The sequence below is a fragment of the Quercus suber genome, unplaced genomic scaffold (genome assembly GCF_002906115.3).
Source record: "Quercus suber isolate HL8 unplaced genomic scaffold, Cork oak 2.0 scaffold_424, whole genome shotgun sequence".
Taxonomy (NCBI): domain Eukaryota; kingdom Viridiplantae; phylum Streptophyta; class Magnoliopsida; order Fagales; family Fagaceae; genus Quercus; species Quercus suber.
In genome coordinates this window covers 159,064-183,351 of record NW_027069875.1, presented here as the reverse complement: position 1 = coordinate 183,351, position 24,288 = coordinate 159,064, and the positions used below count along the sequence as shown (strand labels likewise).

At 33.1% G+C, this 24,288-nt stretch overlaps 2 protein-coding genes across 2 annotated transcripts; both read left to right on the top strand.

Annotated features, from left to right (window-relative positions):
- The first annotated feature begins 1,497 nt into the window (after window positions 1-1,497).
- On the top strand, window positions 1,498-8,306 carry LOC111992038 (caffeic acid 3-O-methyltransferase-like). The gene is made up of 4 exons (XM_065761643.1): window positions 1,498-1,931; window positions 2,390-2,649; window positions 7,827-8,136; window positions 8,243-8,306. Exons 1-4 carry the CDS (start codon window positions 1,498-1,500, stop codon window positions 8,304-8,306), a joined length of 1,068 nt encoding a protein of 355 aa, XP_065617715.1.
- A 290-nt stretch (window positions 8,307-8,596) lies between these two features.
- On the top strand, window positions 8,597-15,881 carry LOC112022960 (caffeic acid 3-O-methyltransferase). Its single transcript, XM_065761647.1, has 3 exons — window positions 8,597-8,904; window positions 15,309-15,373; window positions 15,475-15,881. The coding sequence occupies exons 1-3, from the start codon at window positions 8,601-8,603 to the stop codon at window positions 15,769-15,771; spliced, it is 666 nt and encodes a 221-aa protein (XP_065617719.1). The 5' UTR covers window positions 8,597-8,600; the 3' UTR covers window positions 15,772-15,881.
- The last annotated feature ends 8,407 nt before the right edge of the window (window positions 15,882-24,288 follow it).

Below are 24,288 nucleotides of genomic sequence, written 5' to 3'. Positions count from 1 at the left end.
TTGGTTGTCAACCATTATTATAGTTCTTCATGATCATAATCTTTTTTACTATTGCAATGTGTGGTTTCTTCAATTAATTGGTTTAAAACTAGCAATTAGGCTATCTGCCTAAATGAAGGACTAGAAAATCTAGTATTGGTGTGAGTAGGGATTTGCAACTAACAGAAAGCGAAGGCTGGAAACAACATCTATACCTCAACTTGGGATGAGAGGGTAGTTTGCATAGTAGGACCTGTTTGATGAAACCCGACTTGCTGTTGGTTTGGGTTGTACTTGTATGTTGTGTCACAAAGATTAGTTGGGCTTAATAAATTATATCAATTTTTATCAATAAAACTGCACAAATTTTTATTTTTATTGTTATTTTATTGGCCATGTCAGCGGCTAACATGCAAACGGTGCACTTCATTTGCTACGCAGTCAATTTCTGTTAATGAGATGATAGTCAGGATTAAAATGAGAACACTTTTTTAATTTCAGGGACTGAATTTGGTAAAAGAAAAGGTAAGGACCAAAACGATAATCGACCCAAAATGTAGGGAACAAAAATATATTTTCGCCTTAATAAAAAAGAGGCATGTTTAAAAATGAATACTTGTTCTGATGCTATATCATTTTTTATCTCCATAGCATATAAAGAACCTCCACACATCCATTTTTAGTTGTTTTGATGTTAATAATTTTTAATTTCTAACACATGCAAAATGTGTTCACAACTTCAAATCTAACTTCATGGGAGGCTAGTTTGTGAGCAGCCCTATTATCCCTTCTCACAAAATTAAACCCACATTAATTGTCACATCCCTTATTTCCTTTTTAATGTAGATTCATGTCCCTTGGCCTTAAAATTGTATAGGGGTTAGTATTTGATTTTCTCCTCTAAAGTCTAACCATATAAATCTAGCACTCAAACAATAGGCATCATCTTTGTTGTATGTGTAGTAGACATCTAAATCATTCACTTCGCCATACCCCCACATGATAGCAACTCTCTCCTTTCTATCCTTCGAATAAGGTTGGGTATGGATTAAAAAAAAAAACGGAAGCGAGTTCGCATTTTATAAAAAACCCAGCCCGAACCCGAACCCGGATATGACCCGATTACCCTTAAATTACTAAACCCCCCCTCCCCCCTTATATATATATATATATAGTTGTAAACCCTAAGTCCCTACCCCACTTACCTCTCATAATCTCATTTCAGTTTTAGCTCATGCCTCACACCTCACGCCTCACGCCCTTGCTTTGGAGTGATGGACTATTGTACGTTTGCTAATTGGAGTGATGGACTATTGCACTTGCGTAGAATTTTCTACTATATAGTAGAAAATTCTTTGCACGTTTGTGGTCTAAGGCCACTGTATTAGCGCAACAAGGATGACTTTGATCTAATGGCTATAGAAAAATTGGCTTTAAATCTACACCACAAGATATATATCATGCAAGGCCTATTTATAGGAGAGGGAAAAATGAAAAGGGAGAAAGAAGCAAATTAAAATGGGTTCCTTAGAAAACAAAGTTACACCCACACCCACACTTAGTGTTAGTGAAGATGATAAGGCATGCCTACTAGCTATCCTAGTCTCTAGTGCCCAAATATTTTCTTGTGTCCTAAATGCAGCGTTTGAGCTTAACCTGTTTGGGATTATTGCTAGAGCAGGCCCTGTTGCTTGTATCACAACTTCTGAAATTGCTTCTCAGCTTCCAACAAAGGACTCTGATTCTGATACACCTTCTAGGTTGGATCGCATGTTGCGAGTCCTTGTTAGGCACTCCCTTTTGACATGCTCTATCCACACACTTGAAGATGGTAGGGTTGAGAGACTTTATGGACTCATGCCAACCTCTTACTTCTTTGTTGAAAAAGATGATGGAAGTTCCCTGGCTTCTCTTTCACCTTTCATTTATCACCGAGCCTTTTGGGAGGCTAGGTATACACGCGTCTCCTTGATTTTGTATAAATGCAAAAAAAAAGGCAGTAACATTTCATCATAATTGAATGATTTTACTGGCTGTTACTTCTTATTTATGCCGTTAGGAATCCCACTATCAATAATTATCAGGACATAATATTTTTCAAAACTGATAATATAAATTATTCAGATTGATGTGTAATAAAAGCGATGTTAATTCAAATCTAACAAATTTTATGAGTAGCTGTGAAAAATATTGTTTTCATAGCGTTACTATTTATATATTACGTTGTTGTAAGTTAAAAAAAAAATATTATTTGTTAATCTGTTAATCTGCTGTAAATTATATATTTGGGAACAAACAATTATATATTGCCAATTTGCCATATGTTGATATATATAAATATGATGAATCAAAATAATATTACTTGTGTATTGTATTTCCTTCTGTTATCTACTTTGTTTCTACATTGCAGCCTACGTATGAAGCATGCCATTCTTGAAGGTGGTGATCAATTTCAAAGAGTGCATGGAATGTCCTTATTCCAATATATGGACAACGATCCAGCTTTCAACATATTGTTCAACAAGAGCATGGTTGATTTTTCCACAATAGCCCTGTCGAAAATTCTTGAGGTATACCAAGGCTTTGTGAGGCTAACATCATTGGTTGATGTTGGGGGTGGAACTGGGAAATACCTAAGCATGGTCATTTCCAAGTATCCTTCCATTAGAGGTATTAACTTTGACTTGCCTCATGTGGTACAAAGTGCACCATCTTATCTTGGTAAAATTCTTAATTTCTTTATAGTAGGATTAATTTACTTAATAATACTAGCTTGTAACCTTATGCATATGCATAGATATACTTAAAAAATATACATTAAGATGTATAGTATAATTCTTACATATATAATTTAAATATTATTAATAGTCATTCTTATATATTTTTTTAACTTTTTAAAAAGTCTTGTAAGAATATTATTAATTAGAAAATGTAAATTGTCAATTAATTTTATTATTAATTAGAAAATGTAAATTGTCAATTAATTTTATTATTAATTAGAAAATGTAAATTGTCAATTAATTTTTTTTTTTTTTTTGTGTTTATTAATTCCTGACTATTTAGTTTTTGTACGCAATAACTCATTTGGATAGATATTTATGATGTGGTCTCACATTTGACTCCAAAATTAAGAAATAAATATTTTTAAAAATAAATAATTTTGGACACATGGCGCAAAATTGGACTTTAATTGTAGAATCTAATTGGATTTTCTCTAAACTTTACCTATTAATATATATATATATATATATTTATTCATTACTATTAAATTTGTTTATAATTCATTAAACACATACTTATTAAACATATAGTATCTTTGTTTGGTAGGAACTACTGTTAAGGCTCACCAACTAAAGAAATTGACAGTAGTGTATTTCCAAAAATGCCAAACTTTTAGATACATAGTACAGGCTTTAAACCTCTTTAACTCACACTTATTTTCTGATGTGGGATTAACTTTTTATTTTTTTCTTTTGAGAATACTAAGTATTTTAACACACACACACGAAGGGAGAGGGAAGAATGTCTTAAAGAAACTGACAATGGTGTATATATCTAAAAGGGTCTAACTCTTGGATACACAGCATAAGTTTTAAACTTGACAATGGCGTATATCCAATTACTTAGTATTCTCAAAAAAAAAAAAAAAAAAAAAAAAAGGCTCAGCAACTAGCATACGTCAAATTCTAATATACTGTTGAAGGGAAAAAAATTGACAGTGATGTATATCTAAAAGAGCCTAACTCTTTGATACACAGAACATGATTTAAACCTGACAGTGGTGTATATCCAAAAAAGTCTAGCTTTTATCTAAAAATATCATATTTTTATCAAAATATCTCACTACAACAAAATGTATTTTCATTGACGAAAAAATTTGTCACTAAAAGTCCAGTTTTTCGTCACTAAGGACCTTTAGCGACGAAATAAGACTTTTAGCGACGAAATTCGTTTCATCACTTAAAGTGTAATTTGATTAAAAAAAAAAAACTTTTAGTGACGAAAACGTTTCATTGCTAAACGTTTTCCTCGCTAAAAAAAATATTTAGCGACGAAAATATTTCGTCACTAAAACCATTTTAGTTTATTAAATCATATTTAGTGACGAACAATTTCATCACTAAAACTATTTTCGGGTACATATAGTGATGAAAAAATTCATCACTAAAACTATTTTTAAGAAAATCCAAGCACATATAGTGACGAAAATTTTCGTCACTAAAAAAATTTTTTGTTGCTATATTTGTGACGAAAAAATTCGTCGCTAAAGCTTATTTTCTGTTTTTATTATTTTCATGGCTTTGATATTAACCTGTAACCTGTCATTACATTATTAAAACCTCACATTTGATTAACACATTTATTTCAACAACACATTTATAAAAAATCAATCCATACATTCCACAAGTAAAAAATAAAACAAGTATCCAATTCAAACTCCTTCCATATAATAATTGTTTGCAACACATACAATAACTCAAGATGTTTTATAACAATACAAAAAGTGTAGTATAATATAATTAGAACCAACAGAAGATGTCCTCATATGTCTTCAAGTAATGCCTAAAGTAAATCCCCTAAAGCCACCAATAAGAAATCTGCACAAATAAAAAAACACTACTACATTAAAATCGTAAAGTATAAACATTAATTATGTTATAAGAAATATTTCTAACAATGCACTAAGAGTAGCTACACCAATGAATTAAAATCACAACTCCTAAAGTATAAGCGGTAGAAAGCAAATATAAATTTTCAAGTGTAATATAATACAACTAGTTTCAAATAATACATAAAAAATGAAGTGTTTTAACTTGAAGATAAAGTACTAACCAATAAGTGTTTTAACTTGAAAATGAACCAACCCCATAGGTAAGAGCGTCATCATAACCCTTGCTACTTAAAAAATTAAGAATATTCTTTTGGACCTCTTCTTGCTTAGCTCGCGCCTCTTGCTCCCTAGCTCGCTCCTCTTCGTCCCTAAGTTTATAAGCTACTTAGGTAAAATAAAGACAACTCATGCACAATATCCCATTCATGAATGCACAAGTCTATATTAATACTTTCTTTTTTATGGGGTCTATATTAATACTTAATCAAATGTACATTGCACACTCAAACACTCCCAATATTAGTTTAAACTACCTTATAACACCATGCAAGCCACTTGCTTACTCCAACACAACAACCCACCATAAAACCAATCACAAACATCATAAGTATAAAGTTTTATAAGTATTGAAATCAAATAAAATACTATTCATCACATCTAATCAAAAATGCTCATTCACATTTGTAAGAAATGAAAAACACTTCCAATATGTATTTAAATCACCTTATAATACAATGCAAGCCACCCGTTTGCTCTAACACAACAACCCACTATAAAACCAATTTCCAACATCACAAGTATAGAGTTTTACAAGTATTTAAATCAAATAAAATACTATTCATCACATCTAATCAACAATACTCATTCACATTTGTAAGAAATGAAAAACACTTCCAATATGTATTTAAATCACCTTATAATACAATGCAAGCCACCCGCTTGCTCTAACACAACAACTCACTACAAAACCAATTTCCAACATCACAAGTATAGAGTTTTACAAGTATTTAAATCAAATAAAATACTATTCATCACATCTAATCAACAATACTCATTCAACTTTGTAAGAAATGAAAAATACTCCATACGAATTTAAACCATCTTATAACACCATGCAAGCCACCCGCTTGCTCCAATACAACAACCCACAAGAAAACCAATCACAAACATCACAACTATAATGCTTACAAGTGTTGAAATCTACTATTCATCGCATATAATCAACAATACTCAATCACAATTCAAAAGAATGAAAAACACTTTCAATATGAATTTAAACCACCTTATAAGACCATGCAAGCCACCTGCTTGTTCCAACACAACAATTCACCACAAAAACAATTTCCAACATCACAAGTATAGAGTTTTATAAGTATTTAAATTAAATAAAATACTATTCATCACATCTAATCAAAATACTCATTTAAATTTGCAAGAAATGAAAAAAACTCCCAATATTAATTTAAACCACCTATAACACCATGCAAGCCACCTGCTTGCTCCAACACAATAACCCACCACAAAACCAATTTCCAACATTGCAAGTATAAAGTTTTACAAGTATTTAAATCAAATAAAATACTATTCATTACATCTAATCAAAAATATTCATTCACATTTGCAAGAAATAAAAAACACTCACAATATGTATTTAAGCCACCTTATAACACCATGCAAACCACCTGCTTGCTCCAACACAACAACCCACCACAAACCCAATTTCCAACATCACAAGTATAAAGTTTTACAAGTATTTAAATCAAATGAAATACTATTTATTACATCTAATCAAAAATACTCATTCACATTTGCAAGGAATAAAAAACACTTCTAATATTAGTTTAAGCCACCTTATAACACTATGCAAGCCACCCGCTTGCTCTAACACAATAACCCACCACAAAACCAATTTCCAACATCACAAGTATAGAGTTTTACAAGTATTTAAATTAAATAAAATACTATTCATTACATCTAATAAAAAAAAATACTTATTCACATTTGCGAGAAATAAAAAAACACTCCCAATATATATTTAAGCCACCTTATAACACCATGCAAACCACCCGCTTGCTCTAACACAACAACCCACCACAAATTCAATTTCCAACATCACAAGTATAAAGTTTTATAAGTTTTTTACTAGAATTTACTTACTTTGCTCAAGCTAAGTTTACAACTTTCTAAAAAAGTCCAAAGTTAACTTGTGTTCTTTACCTCATTCCTCACAATTTCTTCAGCCACAAAAGATAAAGAGAGCTGGAGATAAAAGAATGATAACTTTTAGTTAGCTTTAGCCCACATACAAAAGAAAAAAAAAAGACCCATGAATAATCTTACCTTTATGATTATATATGACCAATGTCCAGTTCTTGTTCACAACAACATTTGAGATCACTTCACTTGTGTCTGTTTCAAAACAAAGTGTTGGGTTTGGCTCTCTCTAAAGACTAAACTCAAAAGTAGTTAACAAAATTGGGACTTCCAAAATATAAACACGTAAGCCATCTATGCTACAAATGAAGATATGCATATATTGAAAAGCATTGTTAGGTCTTCTTTATCTCCACACTAGAAACAACAAGAATGCATTGATAATCCTTGATATCCCTTAGTAGACTCAAAGTGTTTCATAATTATTCATCAAGCCAAAGCTGTGGACAGGAAATCATGATATCCAATGTACCTAGGCCAAACAGGGTAAATTTATCAAGGTACCTCGGCCCTTGAAATCTCCCCCTTATATATATATATATATATATATATAGTTGTAAACCCTAAGTCCCTACCCCACTTACCCCTCATAATCTCATTTCAGTTTTAGCTCATGCCTCACACCTCACACCTCACGCCCTTGCTTTGGAGTGATGGACTATTGTACGTTTGCTAATTGGAGTGATGGACTATTGCACTTGCGTAGAATTTTCTACTATATAGTAGAAAATTCTTCGCACGTTTGTGGTCTAAGGCCACTGTATTAGCGCAACAAGGATGACTTTGATCTAATGGCTATAGAAAAATTGGCTTTAAATCTACACCACAAGATATATATCATGCAAGGCCTATTTATAGGAGAGGGAAAAATGAAAAGGGAGAAAGAAGCAAATTAAAATGGGTTCCTTAGAAAACAAAGTTACACCCACACCCACACTTAGTGTTAGTGAAGATGATAAGTCATGCCTACTAGCTATCCTAGTCTCTAGTGCCCAGATATTTTCTTGTGTCCTAAATGCAGCGTTTGAGCTTAACCTGTTTGGGATTATTGCTAGAGAAGGCCCTGTTGCTTGTATCACAACTTCTGAAATTGCTTCTCAGCTTCCAACAAAGGACTCTGATTCTGATACACCTTCTAGGTTGGATCGCATGTTGCGAGTCCTTGTTAGTCACTCCCTTTTGACATGCTCTATCCACACACTTGAAGATGGTAGGGTTGAGAGACTTTATGGACTCACGCCAACCTCTTACTTCTTTGTTGAAAAAGATGATGGAAGTTCCCTGGCTTCTCTTTCACCTTTCATTTATCACCTAGCCTTTTGGGAGGCTAGGTATACACGAGTCTCCTTGATTTTGTATAAATGCAAAAAAAGGGCAGTAACATTTCATCATAATTGAATGATTTTGCTGGCTGTTACTTCTTATTTATGCCGTTAGGAATCCCAATATCAATAATTATCAGGACATAATATTTTTCAAAACTGATAATATAAATTATTGAGATTGACGTGTAATAAAAGCGATGTTAATTCAAATCTAACAAATTTTATGAGTAGCTGTGAAAAATATTGTTTTCATAGCGTTACTATTTATATATTACGTTGTTGTAAGTTAAAAAATATATATTATTTGTTAATCTGTTAATCTGCTGTAAATTATATATTTGGGAACAAACAATTATATATTGCCAATTTGCCATATGTTGATATATATAAATATGATGAATCAAAATAATATTACTTGTGTATTGTATTTCCTTCTGTTATCTACTTTGTTTCTACATTGCAGTCTACGTATGAAGCATGCCATTCTTGAAGGTGGTGATCAATTTCAAAGAGTGCATGGAATGTCCTTGTTCCAATATATGGACAACGATCCAGCTTTCAACATACTGTTCAACAAGAGCATGGTTGATTTTTCCACAATAGCCCTGTCGAAAATTCTTGAGGTATACCAAGGCTTTGTGAGGCTAACATCATTGGCTGATGTTAGGGGTGGAACTGGGAAATACCTAAGCATGGTCATTTCCAAGTATCCTTCCATTAGAGGTATTAACTTTGACTTGCCTCATGTGGTACAAAGTGCACTATCTTATCTTGGTAAAATTCTTAATTTCTTTTATAGTAGGATTAATCTACTTAATAATACTAGCTTGTAACCTCATGCATATGCATGGATATACTTAAAAAATATACATTAAGATGTATAGTATAATTCTTACATATATAATTTAAATATTATTAATAGTCATTCTTATATATTTTTTTAACTTTTTAAAAAGTCTTGTAAGAATATTATTAATTAGAAAATGTAAATTGTCAATTATTTTTATTTTATTTTTTTGTGTTTATTAATTCCTGACTATTTAGTTTTTGTACGCAATAACTCATTTGGATAGATATTTATGATGTGGTCTCACATTTGACTCCAAAATTAAGAAATAAATATTTTTAAAAATAAATAATTTTGGACACATGGCGCAAAATTGGACTTTAATTGTAGAATCTAATTGGATTTTCTCTAAACTTTACCTATTAATATATATATATATATATATTTATTCATTACTATTAAATTTGTTTATAATTCATTAAACACATACTTATTAAACATATAGTATCTTTGTTTGGTAGGAACTGCTGTTAAGGCTCACCAACTAAAGAAATTGACAGTAGTGTATTTCCAAAAATGCCAAACTTTTAGATACACAGTACAGACTTTAAACCTCTTTAACTCACACTTATTTTCTGATGTGGGATTAACTTTTTATTTTTTTTCTTTTGAGAATACTAAGTATTTTAACACACACACACACACACGGAGGGAGAGGGAAGAATGTCTTAAAGAAACTGACAATGGTGTATATATCTAAAAGGGTCTAACTCTTGGATACACAGCATAAGTTTTATACCTGACAATGGCGTATATCCAATTACTTAGTATTCTCAAAAAAGAAAAAAAGAAAAAAAAAAGGCTCAGCAACTAGCATATGTCAAATTCTAATATACTGTTGAAGGGAAAAAAAATTGACAGTGGTGTATATCTAAAAGAGTCTAACTCTTTGATACACAGAACATGATTTAAACCTGACAGGGTGTATATCCAAAAAAGTCTAGCTTTTATCTAAAAATATCATATTTTTATCAAAATATCTCACTACAACAAAATGTATTTTCATTGACAAAAAAATTTGTCACTAAAAGTCCAGTTTTTCGTCACTAAGGACCTTTAGCGACGAAATAAGACTTTTAGCGACAAAACTCGTTTCGTCACTAAAAGTGTAATTTGATTATAAAAAGAAAAAACTTTTAGTGACGAAAACGTTTCATTGCTAAACGTTTTCCTCGCTAAAAACAATATTTAGTGACGAAAATATTTCGTCACTCAAACCATTTTAGTTTAGTAAATCATATTTAGTGACGAACAAAAATTCGTCGCTAAAGCTTATTTTCTGTTTTTATTATTTTCATGGCTTTGATATTAACCTGTAACCTGTCATTACATTATTAAAACCTCACATTTGATTAACACATTTATTTCAACAATACATTTATAAAAAATCGATCCATACATTCCACAAGTAAAAAACAAAACAAGTATCCAATTCAAACTCCTTCCATACAATAATTGTTTGCAACACATACAATAACTCAAGATGTTTTATAACAATACAAAAAGTGTAGTATAATATAATTAGAACCAACGGAAGATGTCCTGATATGTCTTCAAGTAATGCCTAAAGTAAATCCCCTAAAGCCACCAATAAGAAATCTGCACAAATAAAAAAACACTACTACATTAAAATCGTAAAGTATAAACATTAACTATGTTATAAGAAATATTTCTAACAATGCACTAAGAGTAGCTACACCAATGAATTAAAATCACAACTCCTAAAGTATAAGCGGTAGAAAGCAAATATAAATTTTCAAGTGTAATATAATACAACTAGTTTCAAATAATACATAAAAAATGAAGTGTTTTAACTTGAAGATAAAGTACTAACCAGTAAGTGTTTTAACTTGAAAATGAACCAACCCCATAGGTAAGAGCGTCATCATAACCCTTGCTACTCAAAAAATTAAGAATATTCTTTTGGACCTCTTCTTGCTTAGCTCGCGCCTCTTGCTCCCTAGCTCGCTCCTCTTCGTCCCTAAGTCTATAAGCTACTTAGGTAAAATAAGGACAACTCATGCACAATATCCCATTCATGAATGCACAAGTCTATATTAATACTTTCTTTTTTATGGGGTCTATATTAATACTTAATCAAATGTACATTGCACACTCAAACACTCCCAATATTAATTTAAACTACCTTATAACACCATGCAAGCCACCTGCTTACTCCAACACAACAACCCACCATAAAACCAATCACAAACATCATAAGTATAAAGTTTTATAAGTATTAAAATCAAATAAAATACTATTCATCACATCTAATCAAAAATGCTCATTCACATTTGTAAGAAATGAAAAACACTTCCAATATGTATTTAAATCACCTTATAATACAATGCAAGCCACCCGTTTGCTCTAACACAACAACCCACTACAAAACCAATTTCCAACATCACAAGTATAGAGTTTTACAAGTATTTAAATCAAATAAAATACTATTCATCACATCTAATCAACAATACTCATTCACATTTGTAAGAAATGAAAAACACTTCCAATATGTATTTAAATCACCTTATAATACAATGCAAGCCACCCGCTAGCTCTAACACAACAACCCACTACAAAACCAATTTCCAGCATCACAAGTATAGAGTTTTACAAGTATTTAAATCAAATAAAATACTATTCATCACATCTAATCAACAATACTCATTCAACTTTGTAAGAAATGAAAAATACTCCTGATATGAATTTAAACCACCTTATAACACCATGCAAGCCACCCGCTTGCTCCAATACAACAACCCACAAAAAAATCAATCACAAACATCACAATTATAATGCTTACAAGTGTTGAAATCTACTATTCATCACATATAATCAACAATACCCAATCACAATTCAAAAGAATAAAAAACACTTCCAATATGAATTTAAACCACCTTATAACACCATGCAAACCACTTGCTTGTTCCAACACAACAACTCACCACAAAACCAATTTCCAACATCACAAGTATAGAGTTTTACAAGTATTTAAATTAAATAAAATACTATTCATCACATCTAATCAACAATACTCATTTAAATTTGCAAGAAATGAAAAACACTCCCAATATAAATTTAAACCACCTATAACACCATGCAAGCCACCTACTTGCTCCAACACAATAACCCACCACAAAACCAATTTCCAACATTGCAAGTATAAAGTTTTACAAGTATTTAAATCAAATAAAATACTATTCATTACATCTAATCAAAAATATTCATTCACATTTGCAAGAAATAAAAAACACTCACAATATGTATTTAAGCCACCTTATAACACCATGCAAGCCACCTGCTTGCTCCAACACAACAACCCACCACAAACCCAATTTCCAACATCACAAGTATAAAGTTTTACAAGTATTTAAATCAAATGAAATACTATTTATTACATCTAATCAAAAATACTCATTCACATTTGCAAGGAATGAAAAACACTCCTAATATTAGTTTAAGCCATCTTATAACATTATGCAAGCCACCCGCTTGCTCTAACACAATAACCCACCACAAAACCAATTTTCAACATCACAAGTATAGAGTTTTACAAGTATTTAAATTAAATAAAATACTATTCATTACATCTAATAAAAAAATACTTATTCACATTTGCGAGAAATAAAAAAACACTCCCAATATATATTTAAGCCACCTTATAACACCATGCAAATCACCCGCTTGCTCCAACACAACAACCCACCACAAATTCAATTTCCAACATCACAACTATAAAGTTTTATAAGTTTTTTACTAGAATTTACTTACTTTGCTCAAGCTAAGTTTACAACTTTCTAAAAAAGTCCAAAGTTAACTTGTATTCTTTACCTCATTCCTCACAATTTCTTCAGCCACAAAAGATAAAGAGAGCTGGAGATAAAAGAATGATAACTTTTAGTTAGCTTTAGCCCACATACAAAAGAAAAAAAAAAAACCCATGAATAGTCTTACCTTTATGATTATATATGACCAATGTCCAGTTCTTGTTCACAACAACATTTGAGATCACTTCACTTGTGTCTGTTTCAAAACAAAGTGTTGCGTTTGGCTCTCTCTAAAGACTAAACTCAAAAGTAGTTAACAAAATTGGGACCTCCAAAATATAAACACGTAAGCCATCTATGCTACAAATGAAGATATGCATATATTGAAAAGCATTGTTAGGTCTTCTTTTTCTCCACACTAGAAACAACAAGAATGCATTGATAATCCTTGATATCCCTTAGTAGACTCAAAGTGTTTCATAATTATTCATCAAGCCAAAGCTGTGGACAGGAAATCATGATATCCAATGTACCTAGGCCAAACAGGGTAAATTTATCAAGGTACCTCGGCCCTTGAAATCTTGAATTTAGATTGGCCTTTCCCTAAATAACAAGTTGTGACTTCTTGTCACTAAAGCAAACATAAGTAGAAAGTAATACAAAACCAAAACCATAGTAAAGAGGACATGTATACGGTATCAACTATTGAAAACAAGAACAACATGCAGCACAGGTTAAGAACCTTCTTAAAAAATAAAGAATTTTTGACAAACTCTCAAAAATTAAAAATACATATAACAACCCACAAGTTATACAATCAAAAAGTACAGTCAACACCAAGTAAGTCATCAATTGCAGACTCACAATAAAATTCACCACAAACCCATGTCACATAATATTAAAAAATATTTTTTGTTTTTGTTTTTGTTTTTGTTTAGAAGAACAAAAATATAGAAAGAACCAAAAAAAACAAAGTATCGAGATTGCACTGCTAGTAAAACTTGTCAATGTCTACAACATTGAAACCCAGAAAAAAAAAAAGTCAAAAATTCATAAACAAAACAAAAATTAGAGAAAGACCCACAAAGAATAGTGTACCAAGAGTTAGGCTAGGTTCGCCGGCGCGAAGGAAGGTGAAGGGTCGTTAGAGCTCGGGGAAGGCGAAGGGTCGAAGCTAGAGGAAGGCAAAAGGTCGGAGCTCAGAAGGTGAACAGTTGGAGCTCGGAAGGCGAAGGGATGGTTGGCAACGGTCTTCAAATTAGCGACAGTTGGTTTCTTCAAATCGGCAATGGTCCTCACATCGGCAATAGTTGGTTTCTTCAAATCAGCGACAGTCTTCAAATTGGCGACGGTTGGTTTCTTCAAATTGGCGATGGCTTCACATCAGCGACAGTCTTCAAATTGGCGACGGTGGGTATTTTTTTGGTTTGGGAAAACTCTAGAAGAGTGGCTGGGTATTTTTTTCTTTTGACTGAAATGATAGAGGTAGCTGGGTAATGAAATGGGGCTATTTATATTCACATCTTTTGCAACGAAGTACTTCCGTCGCTAATGCCCATTTCTTCATCACAAACAACATGGTTTTCATGTTTTTGGCGACGAAATAGGAATTTCGTCACTAAAGAACCTAGACTTTGTTAAGATTTTTAGTGACGAAATTCCTACTTCGTCACTAAAACATACTTTTAGTGATGAATTTTAATTTCTTCGCTACAACAATGAAATGAAAACTTGTGATTTATTTTTCGCGACGATTTTATTCCGTCGCTAATTCCACCTTTTAGCGACGAAATGATTTTCGTCGCTAATATTATCCACAGCAGTACCTACAGTGACAAAATATTTCATCACTAAAAATTTCAACTTTTAGCGACGAAATAATTCGTAGCTATAGATTAATTAAGTTCACGCCAATTTTTTTTCCGTTGGCGCCCATTTTTCAGATCACAATAGCAACGAAAATTATTTTTCGTCGCTAAATGTTATAATTTTTTTCCATTATTAGCAACGAAATTCATACTTCGTTGCTAAATCTGTATTTTTAGCGACCGAAAATATTTCCTCACTAATTTTCATCGCTAAAAATACATTTTGTTGTAGTGTCTCTCAAAATTTGATTCGATCGTGCTTGTTTAATCTTAGTTTTTATCTCAAAATATCGTGTTTTCATAAAATATTTCTTAGGATTTGATTTGGCCATGCTCAGTTAATCCTAATTTTTATCTCAAAATATTGTGTTTTATCAAAATATCTCACTCAGAACTTGATTCGGTAGTGCTTGTTTAGTTTTTTTCTTGAAAATCACTCGATGTTGATTGCTGATTTCCATCTTTGTTCAAGGTTTGATTCAATCGTGCTCGTTTTATCTCATGAGGTTTTGATTCTCGTTTAATCCGGGGTTTGAGTATTCAGCGCTCTGTGCGTTGTGCTTGCCTTTTGTGTGTGTGTGTGTGTGTGCGTTTTTTTTTTCTCCAAAAATTATTGTCTAAGGCTTTTATCAAGCTAGTCCTGTTCATAAGGATTCTTCCTAAATGAAGAGCACAACTCATATTCTATATATGCAGGTATTGAGCACGTGGGAGGAGATATGTTTCAAAATGTACCTAAAGGGGATGCAATTGTAATGAAGGTAGAATTTGGATATTGTGTTTAAAGCAATGATGATAAAGAATTTTTGGGTAAACTTTTTCAAAAGTAATCATTTTTGTGTCTGCATTTTTTCACTTGTAGAATATACTTTATGACTGGAATGATGAAAACTGCAAGAAACTTTTAAGGACCTGCTATAAAGCACTACCAGATAACGGGAAGGTAGTTATTATTGAACTACGCATGCCAGAAGCTACAGTGTCAAGTATAGCTTCTCAATATATCTCTCATCTTGACGTTAGCATGTTGTTGAACCTTGAAGGCCAGGAGAGAACTGAGAAAGAATTTGAGGCTTTGTGCAAGGAATCCGGATTTTCAAACTTTCAAGTTGCTTTCTGTGCTTATGCTCTTTGGGCAATCATGGAGTTCCATAAATAATTTTACCCTCTGTAGCTTTGCTGCACTTATTATGCTTTGTATTTTATCTCTACGAACTCCATCTCCTGTAATTGTTGGTACCTAGTGAATTTCATAAATAAATACATATTGATGGCTATACATTCCATAGTGTTAGAAATTTAGAACCCTTAAAACACAATTAGATTAACCTAGTTAATTAGCCAAGTGATTACTTAGTCAAAATTAAACAAATCTAGGTTAACACAAATATATCATATCATGCAAAGCAGCAGAAATATAAAGAACACAATGATATGATAACCCAGGAAACCACACGGTAAAAACATGGGGAGGATTTGACCTAGTTATCCTCAAGGTAAACCTGAATCCACTATGCGAAAGAATCGAAGTTCATACAAAAGGACTTACAAGCTCCCCGCTTGACTTCCTAATACTACGCACCAGTAGAACTTACTGACACGACCACGTGCAAGCTCCGAATCCACGGACTCCTTCTTTCTTGGATTCTCCAATCAAGATACAAGCACTCCCGCTTGTTTTTCTTTAAAATCCAATAGCAGCAACCTTGTTGATCATCAAGATGTAGATAATATCTCTACCTTGAAAACCCTAAGCTTTGTGCAAAGAAAAGCTCCTCAAAGATCTCACAAGAGATTTACACAAAACAGCAATATGGGCAACAACCTTAGAGAGGTTTGGGTACAAAACCCTTAAATACCAAAGAGGCACTCTAATCTCTCTAAAAAGCTCTGAAAACCTACCTAGGGTTAGCTTATGATGTCCTTTAAATACTGGAAAAAACGGCTCGCGATTTGGGCTTTAAACGAATAAGTTATGGCCTTTTTACTTTTGTTGATTTTGCTGATACACGACTTTCGATCGATCGAGTCTAATTTTTGATCAATCGAATCAGGCCGAAAGTCACTAATACTTCTGCAGCCACTCGATTCCAACTTTACATAAAAGACACAACTTTGAGCAAGTCTAAACAAGACTAAACATATTGTTTTGATCATAGTTTGCCAACATTACACATTAGAGTTCTAAATACATAAAATCTTAAATCTTTAGAACTTAACAAACTCCCCCTTTGGCAATCTGTGACAAAACACAAACTAAAAGCTCAAAGTTTACAAAGTAAAAGCCCATTACAAAAATAATGCTCATAACAACAAATCCAACCTAACTACTATCCATTAGTTGCAAGTGTAGACAGTAGCTCAATTGAATCAACCTGTATATTCCTGAAACACTAAACAAAACGCATAAATGCATGTGTGACAGAAAAACAATAAATCAACAGATATGTAAACTAACTCTCCCCCTAAGTTAGATACATCAAAAACAATGTTAACTCCCCCTAAACAGAACAAACAGGTCATCTATGTCTCTCCCTTTTTGTCATGTATTGACAAAGACTACCTAATCAGAAGGTAGACAGAAAACATAGGCAACAGAGTAAGAGAAAATAGAGACAACTCTCTCTAAGAACCACAAAGGTTAAAAAAAATTTCTCCCCCAATAAAAATAGGAAAAACAAAATAAGTTTTGGGAAAAACAGTTTTGGGGAAAAATAAAGGGGGGTGGGGATAAATAAAAAGACATAAACCAAGTTTTAAAAAAAAACTAAGTTGAGGATACATATGAAGAAAAAAAATATTCTCTCTTTCAATAAAATGCAAACATGGCACTATGTGACCCATAAACAGTTGCATGAGTAGAAAAAATATTTGCACATTAATTATCCATCATATCTTTTAAGAAAAAAATTTCTGTAGTTCACACATAAGAAATGGCATATACTAGAATGTACAAAACTCAAAATTAATCAATTAATTTTTAAATCAAGTTGAGTACCCAATTTAGCAAAGTGTATGCATGTTATGTGTGAAAAAAATGAGAGATATGACTGCAAAACTGCAAGATGGATACAAAAACAATGCAATGCATGTGAATCCTAAACACAAATGATGCATAAAAAAAATTTTGGTCAAAAACATAGAAATTGAAAATTTTTCAGTTTCGATCGATTGAGAATCGATCAAACATCAATCGAGTCAGGCAGACTCAAACCAAAAAATTTAATCGCAATTTTGATTGATCGAAAAACAGGTTCGATCGATCGAAAGTCTGGAAAAATCAGATTTTTGAAAAACAGACCATTTTAATGCAGAAACTCCTCAAAGCACATTGTTTTATAAAAAATGCATGAGTATGAGACGAAAAGTTTTTCAAAAACACTTGAATTTAACCTAGATCTTCCAAAATCAATATTTTCAATCAATTTGTCCTCAAAGCGCAAACATTATACACATTTTGCATTAAAATCAAGAAACTTTTAATCTTGAATGGCCACAGCAAAATCACACACAATATAATGTACCAAGTTTAGCAAAGAGTAATTTGTATAGTGTGTGCAACTAGCAAAAGCTTGAGATACATATGAGGTGATATGTGAATAGCAATCAATCACAAAGTCTACAAAATTCATCACCTAGAATTTAAAAGAGACTATCACCTAAAGAGTTACATCCTATAACTCTTACACCTCTTAGAACATAAGCTTGCAATCATATAAGTTTCTTGAATTTTGCCTCATAATGTACACACCAATTTTAATTATGTGATTTGGCATCAAGCCTAATAGTACACACTAATTTTAAGCATTAAGCAATTAAAGCCGAGGCTACACCTTATGTTATTTTTGTGCATGTGCTACACTTTCTCGAGCACAAAATTTTATGATATGCACTAAGGTGTTCATGATTGGCTAGTGAACAGTGGTGAGATGGTTATTTACGCCTTTCTCAAAAGGTTTAAGTCTAACAGTTAAAGACATGTGACTTCAAGATCAAGAAAAAATGATCAAAAACCATAAACATCTTTCCCATACAACACACATTACAAAGCTTCAACTAGTAAAGTGCAATAAATAAGCTCATCAAAGCTAAATAAGGTACATAAACTTGTTATGTAAATATAAAGTGGCCAACCTTGATTTTAAATCCATGATATGTAATACAAAACACAAAAATCTTTTTTGTTTAAAGGCAAATTTTATGACCAAAAACAAAAAGCATACACTATGCTCAATGATTAAAAATGCAAATGCAATGCATGACAGTACTTAACTAAGTTATAGATGGTACACAAACAAGAAATATCAATTTCTTAATTAACCCTTGAGTACATGTACAAACTAGTACATACTCACACGAAATCAAAAATAGCTTAGCATATGCATGACAGTACTTAACTAAGTTATAGAGGGTACATAAACAAGAAATATCAATTTCTTAATTAACCCTTGAGTACATGTACAAACTAGTACATACTCACACGAAATCAAAAATAGCTTAGCATACTATTCAAGTTTCTCCACAATGTCAAGTATGTTCTAAATCAAGAGAGAGATATCATAATTCATGTAATTCTCAAAAAGAAAAACTAGACACAAAATAAAATATTTTTGTCTTTTTGAAAATTTTCAATGTTTTTGGATTTTTTTTTAATAAAAACAAAACAATCAAAGAAAATAAAACAACAAAAAACTAAAACAAAACATGTCCACAAATAATTGAAAGAATTAAATCAAGGACAAGTTAGCAACACTCACGTTGGAGAATCTTTTCTCACCCATATAGCACGATTCTTCGGCTTTGTAGGTGAAAATCCATGTGAAGCAGAGTGTATTTGAGGGATTACACCAATCTTCTGAGAAAGACTAAAATCCTGCAAATTCCTTTCACAAGCCAACAAGCTCAAATTTTTCAAAAGAATATGAAAAAATTTAGATGGATTTATGGCAGAAGAAATATCATCACATATCCTTGATTGAAACAAAGAATGCTTAATTTTCAATTTAAGACAATTAAGACGAATGTGACCACGAACACCACAAAAGTGGCAAACATGAACAAATTTAGGAACATCAGTATTCCTAACAGCAAATCTAGTCTCAGATTTTGGTTTTTGCCTCAACAAAGAACAGTTTGGTCTAATATGACCAACAACACCACAAAAGTGACAGGTAGGCACAAAAACATATTTCTTTTGCACACTAGCAGCAGGTTTAGACATAGGTTTAGAAACTTCAGCGTTAACATCAGAACTTTTACCTTTGTCTAACCTAGAAAAATAAGCTTTTTCTTTATTATTCCTCTTAAAAGGAGGGATATAAACTTTCTCAGTTTTAGGCTTAAGAGAAACAGAGACACTTTTGTTATCAACAACAGGCTTGGTACTAGTCAAATTTTCAATTTTATTTTTAGATTTAACTAACTCTTGTTCCAAGCTTTTCATCTTCTCATCTTGAGAGGAAATTTGAATTCTCAAAATTTCATTCTTTTTATTAGACTCATCTAATCTCACAATCAAATCCTCTTTTTTAAGATTAGCCAATTTTAACTCTTCTTTAAATTTCTTAGCAATTTTCAAAGATATAAATAATTCCTTACGAAGAGTTTCAAAAGCATCAAAAAAATCAACAGAAATAATAGTGTCCTTTTTATTCAAAACATCACAGGCATCAATAAAATCAGCAGAAGCATAAGCAGAAAGATACTTCAAATTATCCATGATAATAGGGGTCAAGGATCAGCTCTTAGATCAAAAGATCTAAAACAGAAGAGTTACCCGCTCTGATACCACTTGTTAGAAATTTAGACCCCTTAAAACACAATTAGATTAACCTAATTAATTAGTCAAGTGATTACTTAGTCAAAATTAAACAAATCTAGGTTAACACAAATATATCATATCATGTAAAGCAGCGGAAATATAAAGAACACAATGATATGATGACCTAGGAAACCACACGGTAAAAACCTGTGGAGGATTTAACCTAGCTATCCTCAAGGTAAACCTGAATCCACTATGCGAAATAATCGAAGTTCATACAAAAGGACTTACAAGCTCCCCGTTTGACTTCCTAATGCTACCCACCAGTAGAACTTACTAACACGACCACGTGCAAGCTCCGAATCCACGGACTCCTTCTTTCTTGGATTCTCCAATCAAGATACAAGCACCCCCGCTTGTTTTTCTTTAAACTCCAATAGCAGCAACCTTGTTGATCACCAAGATGTAGATAATATCTCTACCTTGAAAACCCTAAGTTTTGTGTAAAGGAAAGCTCCTCAAAAATCTCACAAGAAATTTACACAAAACGGCAATATAAGCAACAACCTTAGAGAGGTTTGGGTACAAAACCCTAAAATACCAAAGAGGCACAAGAGGTACTCTAATCTCTCTAAAAAGCTCTGAAAACCCTACCTAGGGTTAGCTTATGATGTCATTTAAATACTGGAAAAAATGGCTCGCGATTTGGGCTTCAAATGAATAAGTTATGGCCTTTTTACGTTTGCTGATTTTGCTGATACGCGACTTTCGATCGATCGAGTCTAATTTCTGATTGATCGAACCAGGCCGAAAGTCACTAATACTTCTACAGCCACTCGATTCCAACTTTACATAAAAGACACAACTTTGAGCAAGTCTAAACAAGACTAAACATATTGTTTTGATCATGGTTTGCCAACATTACACATTAGAGTTCTAAATACATAAAATCCTAAATCTTTAGAACCTAACACATAGTTTTGCTGTGCTTATGCTTTGGTTGGTTGTGGAAGTTATCTTTATTTTCTTCAACTTATGTATTATTAGTCGCTAATCTGTGCGATACATGGGAAATCTATTGGCTATGAAAAAAAAACCAACAATAAAAGAAGAATTTAAGTTATCACATATGCAATGTTGTTGATAGTGCTCAACAACCTTAAAAACTTTCGTTTTATTGCCTTAGTAAATGGAACATATCAAGTAAAAAAATTTATATAAAAATTAGGATTCCAAACACCTAATATCCTTAATTATCCAATAAATATTGCAGTGTTAAAATAACAATTTGTAATCAATTGCAAGACAAAAAATGTTTTTCATAATTTTTTGTGATTTTTTTTTTTTTTGCAATTTTAAATAACTTTTTGTATCTTCTTCTTTTGTTGCTTCATAGTAGTCATTGAATAACTCATTTTGTTTTCCTTAAGTGTAGATGTTGGTGTGAGTTGTGTATTGCCTTCAACATCAATTTTTTGTAACTTTGTAGAATCACTATTCTGTTCACTTGATAAGTTGCTCTCACAATCATTTGTAGTACCGCTAATATAAGCATGTGAATGTAATAAAATATAACATGTAGAAGTAAAATACCAAATTAATAATTTTGCTATATTAAATAAATACGTGCTTTTGTCATTTTATCAAGCTTAAATTGCTTGGTCAAATTCTATAATAGAGTTCATAGTCATTTAGTTCTAATGGGAAAATAATTTTTTTTTTCCATTTAAAATTTTCACTTGTATAGGTAGGTTGAGCTCTTCAAGAACCTAAAAATATAATTGTAGGGATAAGGGCCCAAAATTATATATTGGGCCTTGGGCCTTATTCGAGGATGAGGGAACGTTCGAGGAAGGGGAAGTAATTGTAAGGGATTCCAATTTTTAAAGTCTCATAAGCCAAAAACGTATGGAGGAGTGGTTCGAGGAGGAACTCCTCCTCGGACATGATGAATGCAACTCAAATCTGTATTCCAAACGATCAAGGCAAACTTCCAGGAGGCTCCAGCAACAAGGACGTGCATCATACATGTACAAGAGCGATGGGAACTCAGAAATATTTAAGGAAAAGCTGCTTCCATCGTATTAAATGCATTGTAGCTACTTTTTGGCCTCATTTATGTGAAAAAGACTCTTGAACAGTGTAGTCTTGGCTATCGCAACTCACAAAAAGCCAAAGAGGGTAACTGATGAGACAGACACTCAAGTAAGGACACAAATGATCAACAAGTGTAAGATTAAGATGGTCCGAATGGAGCTATATAATGTGAGAGACTTTCCATGTGAGGGGAATCGGAAAATTAGAGAAAAGAATATTGTAGCAATCAAAGTTGCACTTATAACCAGTTTTATTGATTTATAATAAAATTGGCCTCCTTGGACAGAGAATTCGTTCAGTCCTATGTGCTTTATTTTTGCTTAATCATCTTCTAAATTCGTACTAGTCATTGCTAAGTTCATTAGAGCTTAGTTCTTTAACCCACTCTCTACAAATTTATTGTACTGGGCTCATTAGGCCAAGATCCCATACATCTTGGGCCTAGATTGCAAAACGTGTCCATACAATTGGCATCGTCTGTGGGAAGAATTTGTGCGATAGTGAGTGCAGTGGTTAACTATGGTAGGTTCAGGTCCACACCAAGCAGAATCTTTGGGATCCAAGTGTGGCGACCCTTTTGTCAACCTCGAACGGAAAGGTGATCACGAAGGAAGCGTGCATACCACACATACCGAGAGGAGCCAACCTCGAGGAGGAAGCCATGTCTCCCATGCAAAGAGTAACAAGGCCATGCAACTGGAGATTGACCAGTTGAAGAGAGAGTTGCGCCACGCATGGCGAAGATGAACCCCTTCCAGCTCTGACGCTTCCTCTGTTGATAGAGAGGATGCCAGTTATAGGCGAAGGTCGAAGACCCCACCCAGCAAGTCCTCCTCTTACGAGGAAGAACATCATCACAAACGTAGTTATAAGAGTCCGTCACGCAGAAGCCTGGGAAATGATGCTATGAGCAAGGCGTTAAACTAGATTTCCAGGTCACCCTTCACGCACAAGATTGAGGGTACAAACCTACCTCGCGGTTCAATCAGCCAACGTTCACCATTTATAATGGTCGAACAGACCCTGTGGAGCATGTGAGCCATTTCAACTAGAGAATGGCCGTCCATTCCAAGGACAAGGCCTTGATGTACAAAGTGTTCCCCTCCAGTCTAGGACCCGTGGCCATGAGGTGGTTCGATGGCTTGAGGGCAGGTTCCATAGACTCCTTCCGGGAGCTTACCCAAGCATTTGGCTCTTGCTTCATCACTTATAGCAGAGTCCCTCAGCCTTTAGACTCCCTACTGTCCTTATCCATGAGAGAAGGGGAAACCTTAAAAATGTACTCGGATAGATACTGGGAAATGTACAATGTGATAGATGGTGATTTTGACGACGTTGCCATCAGCACTTTCAAGAGTGGCCTCCTAACCAAGCACGGTTTAAGGAAGTCCTTGATAGGAAAACTTGTCACCAGTGTGCACCAGCTCATGGAACGAATTGACAAGTATAAGAGGGTTGAAGAAGACCAATAACAGGAGAAAGGTAAGGTGAAGGTCATCCCTCAGGAGATGAGGGATTTCAGGTCAGATAGATACAATAATGAGCAACCAGGGCTTGCTAATGCTCAGGCAGTCAATGCACTGTTCCGACAGCTGGCGCATCAGGTTCTAGAGAAGATTAAGAATGAGCTATTCTTCAAATGGCCAAACAAGATGGTAGGAAACCCTATGAGGTGCAATCAGAGCATTTATTGCCAATATCACCAAGACCAGGGGCATACTACAGAAGACTATAGAAACCTGTAAGACCATTTGGACCAGTTGGTTCGGGAAGAAAAATTGAAACACCTCTTACTAGGGGTGTGTGCAATTCGATAAG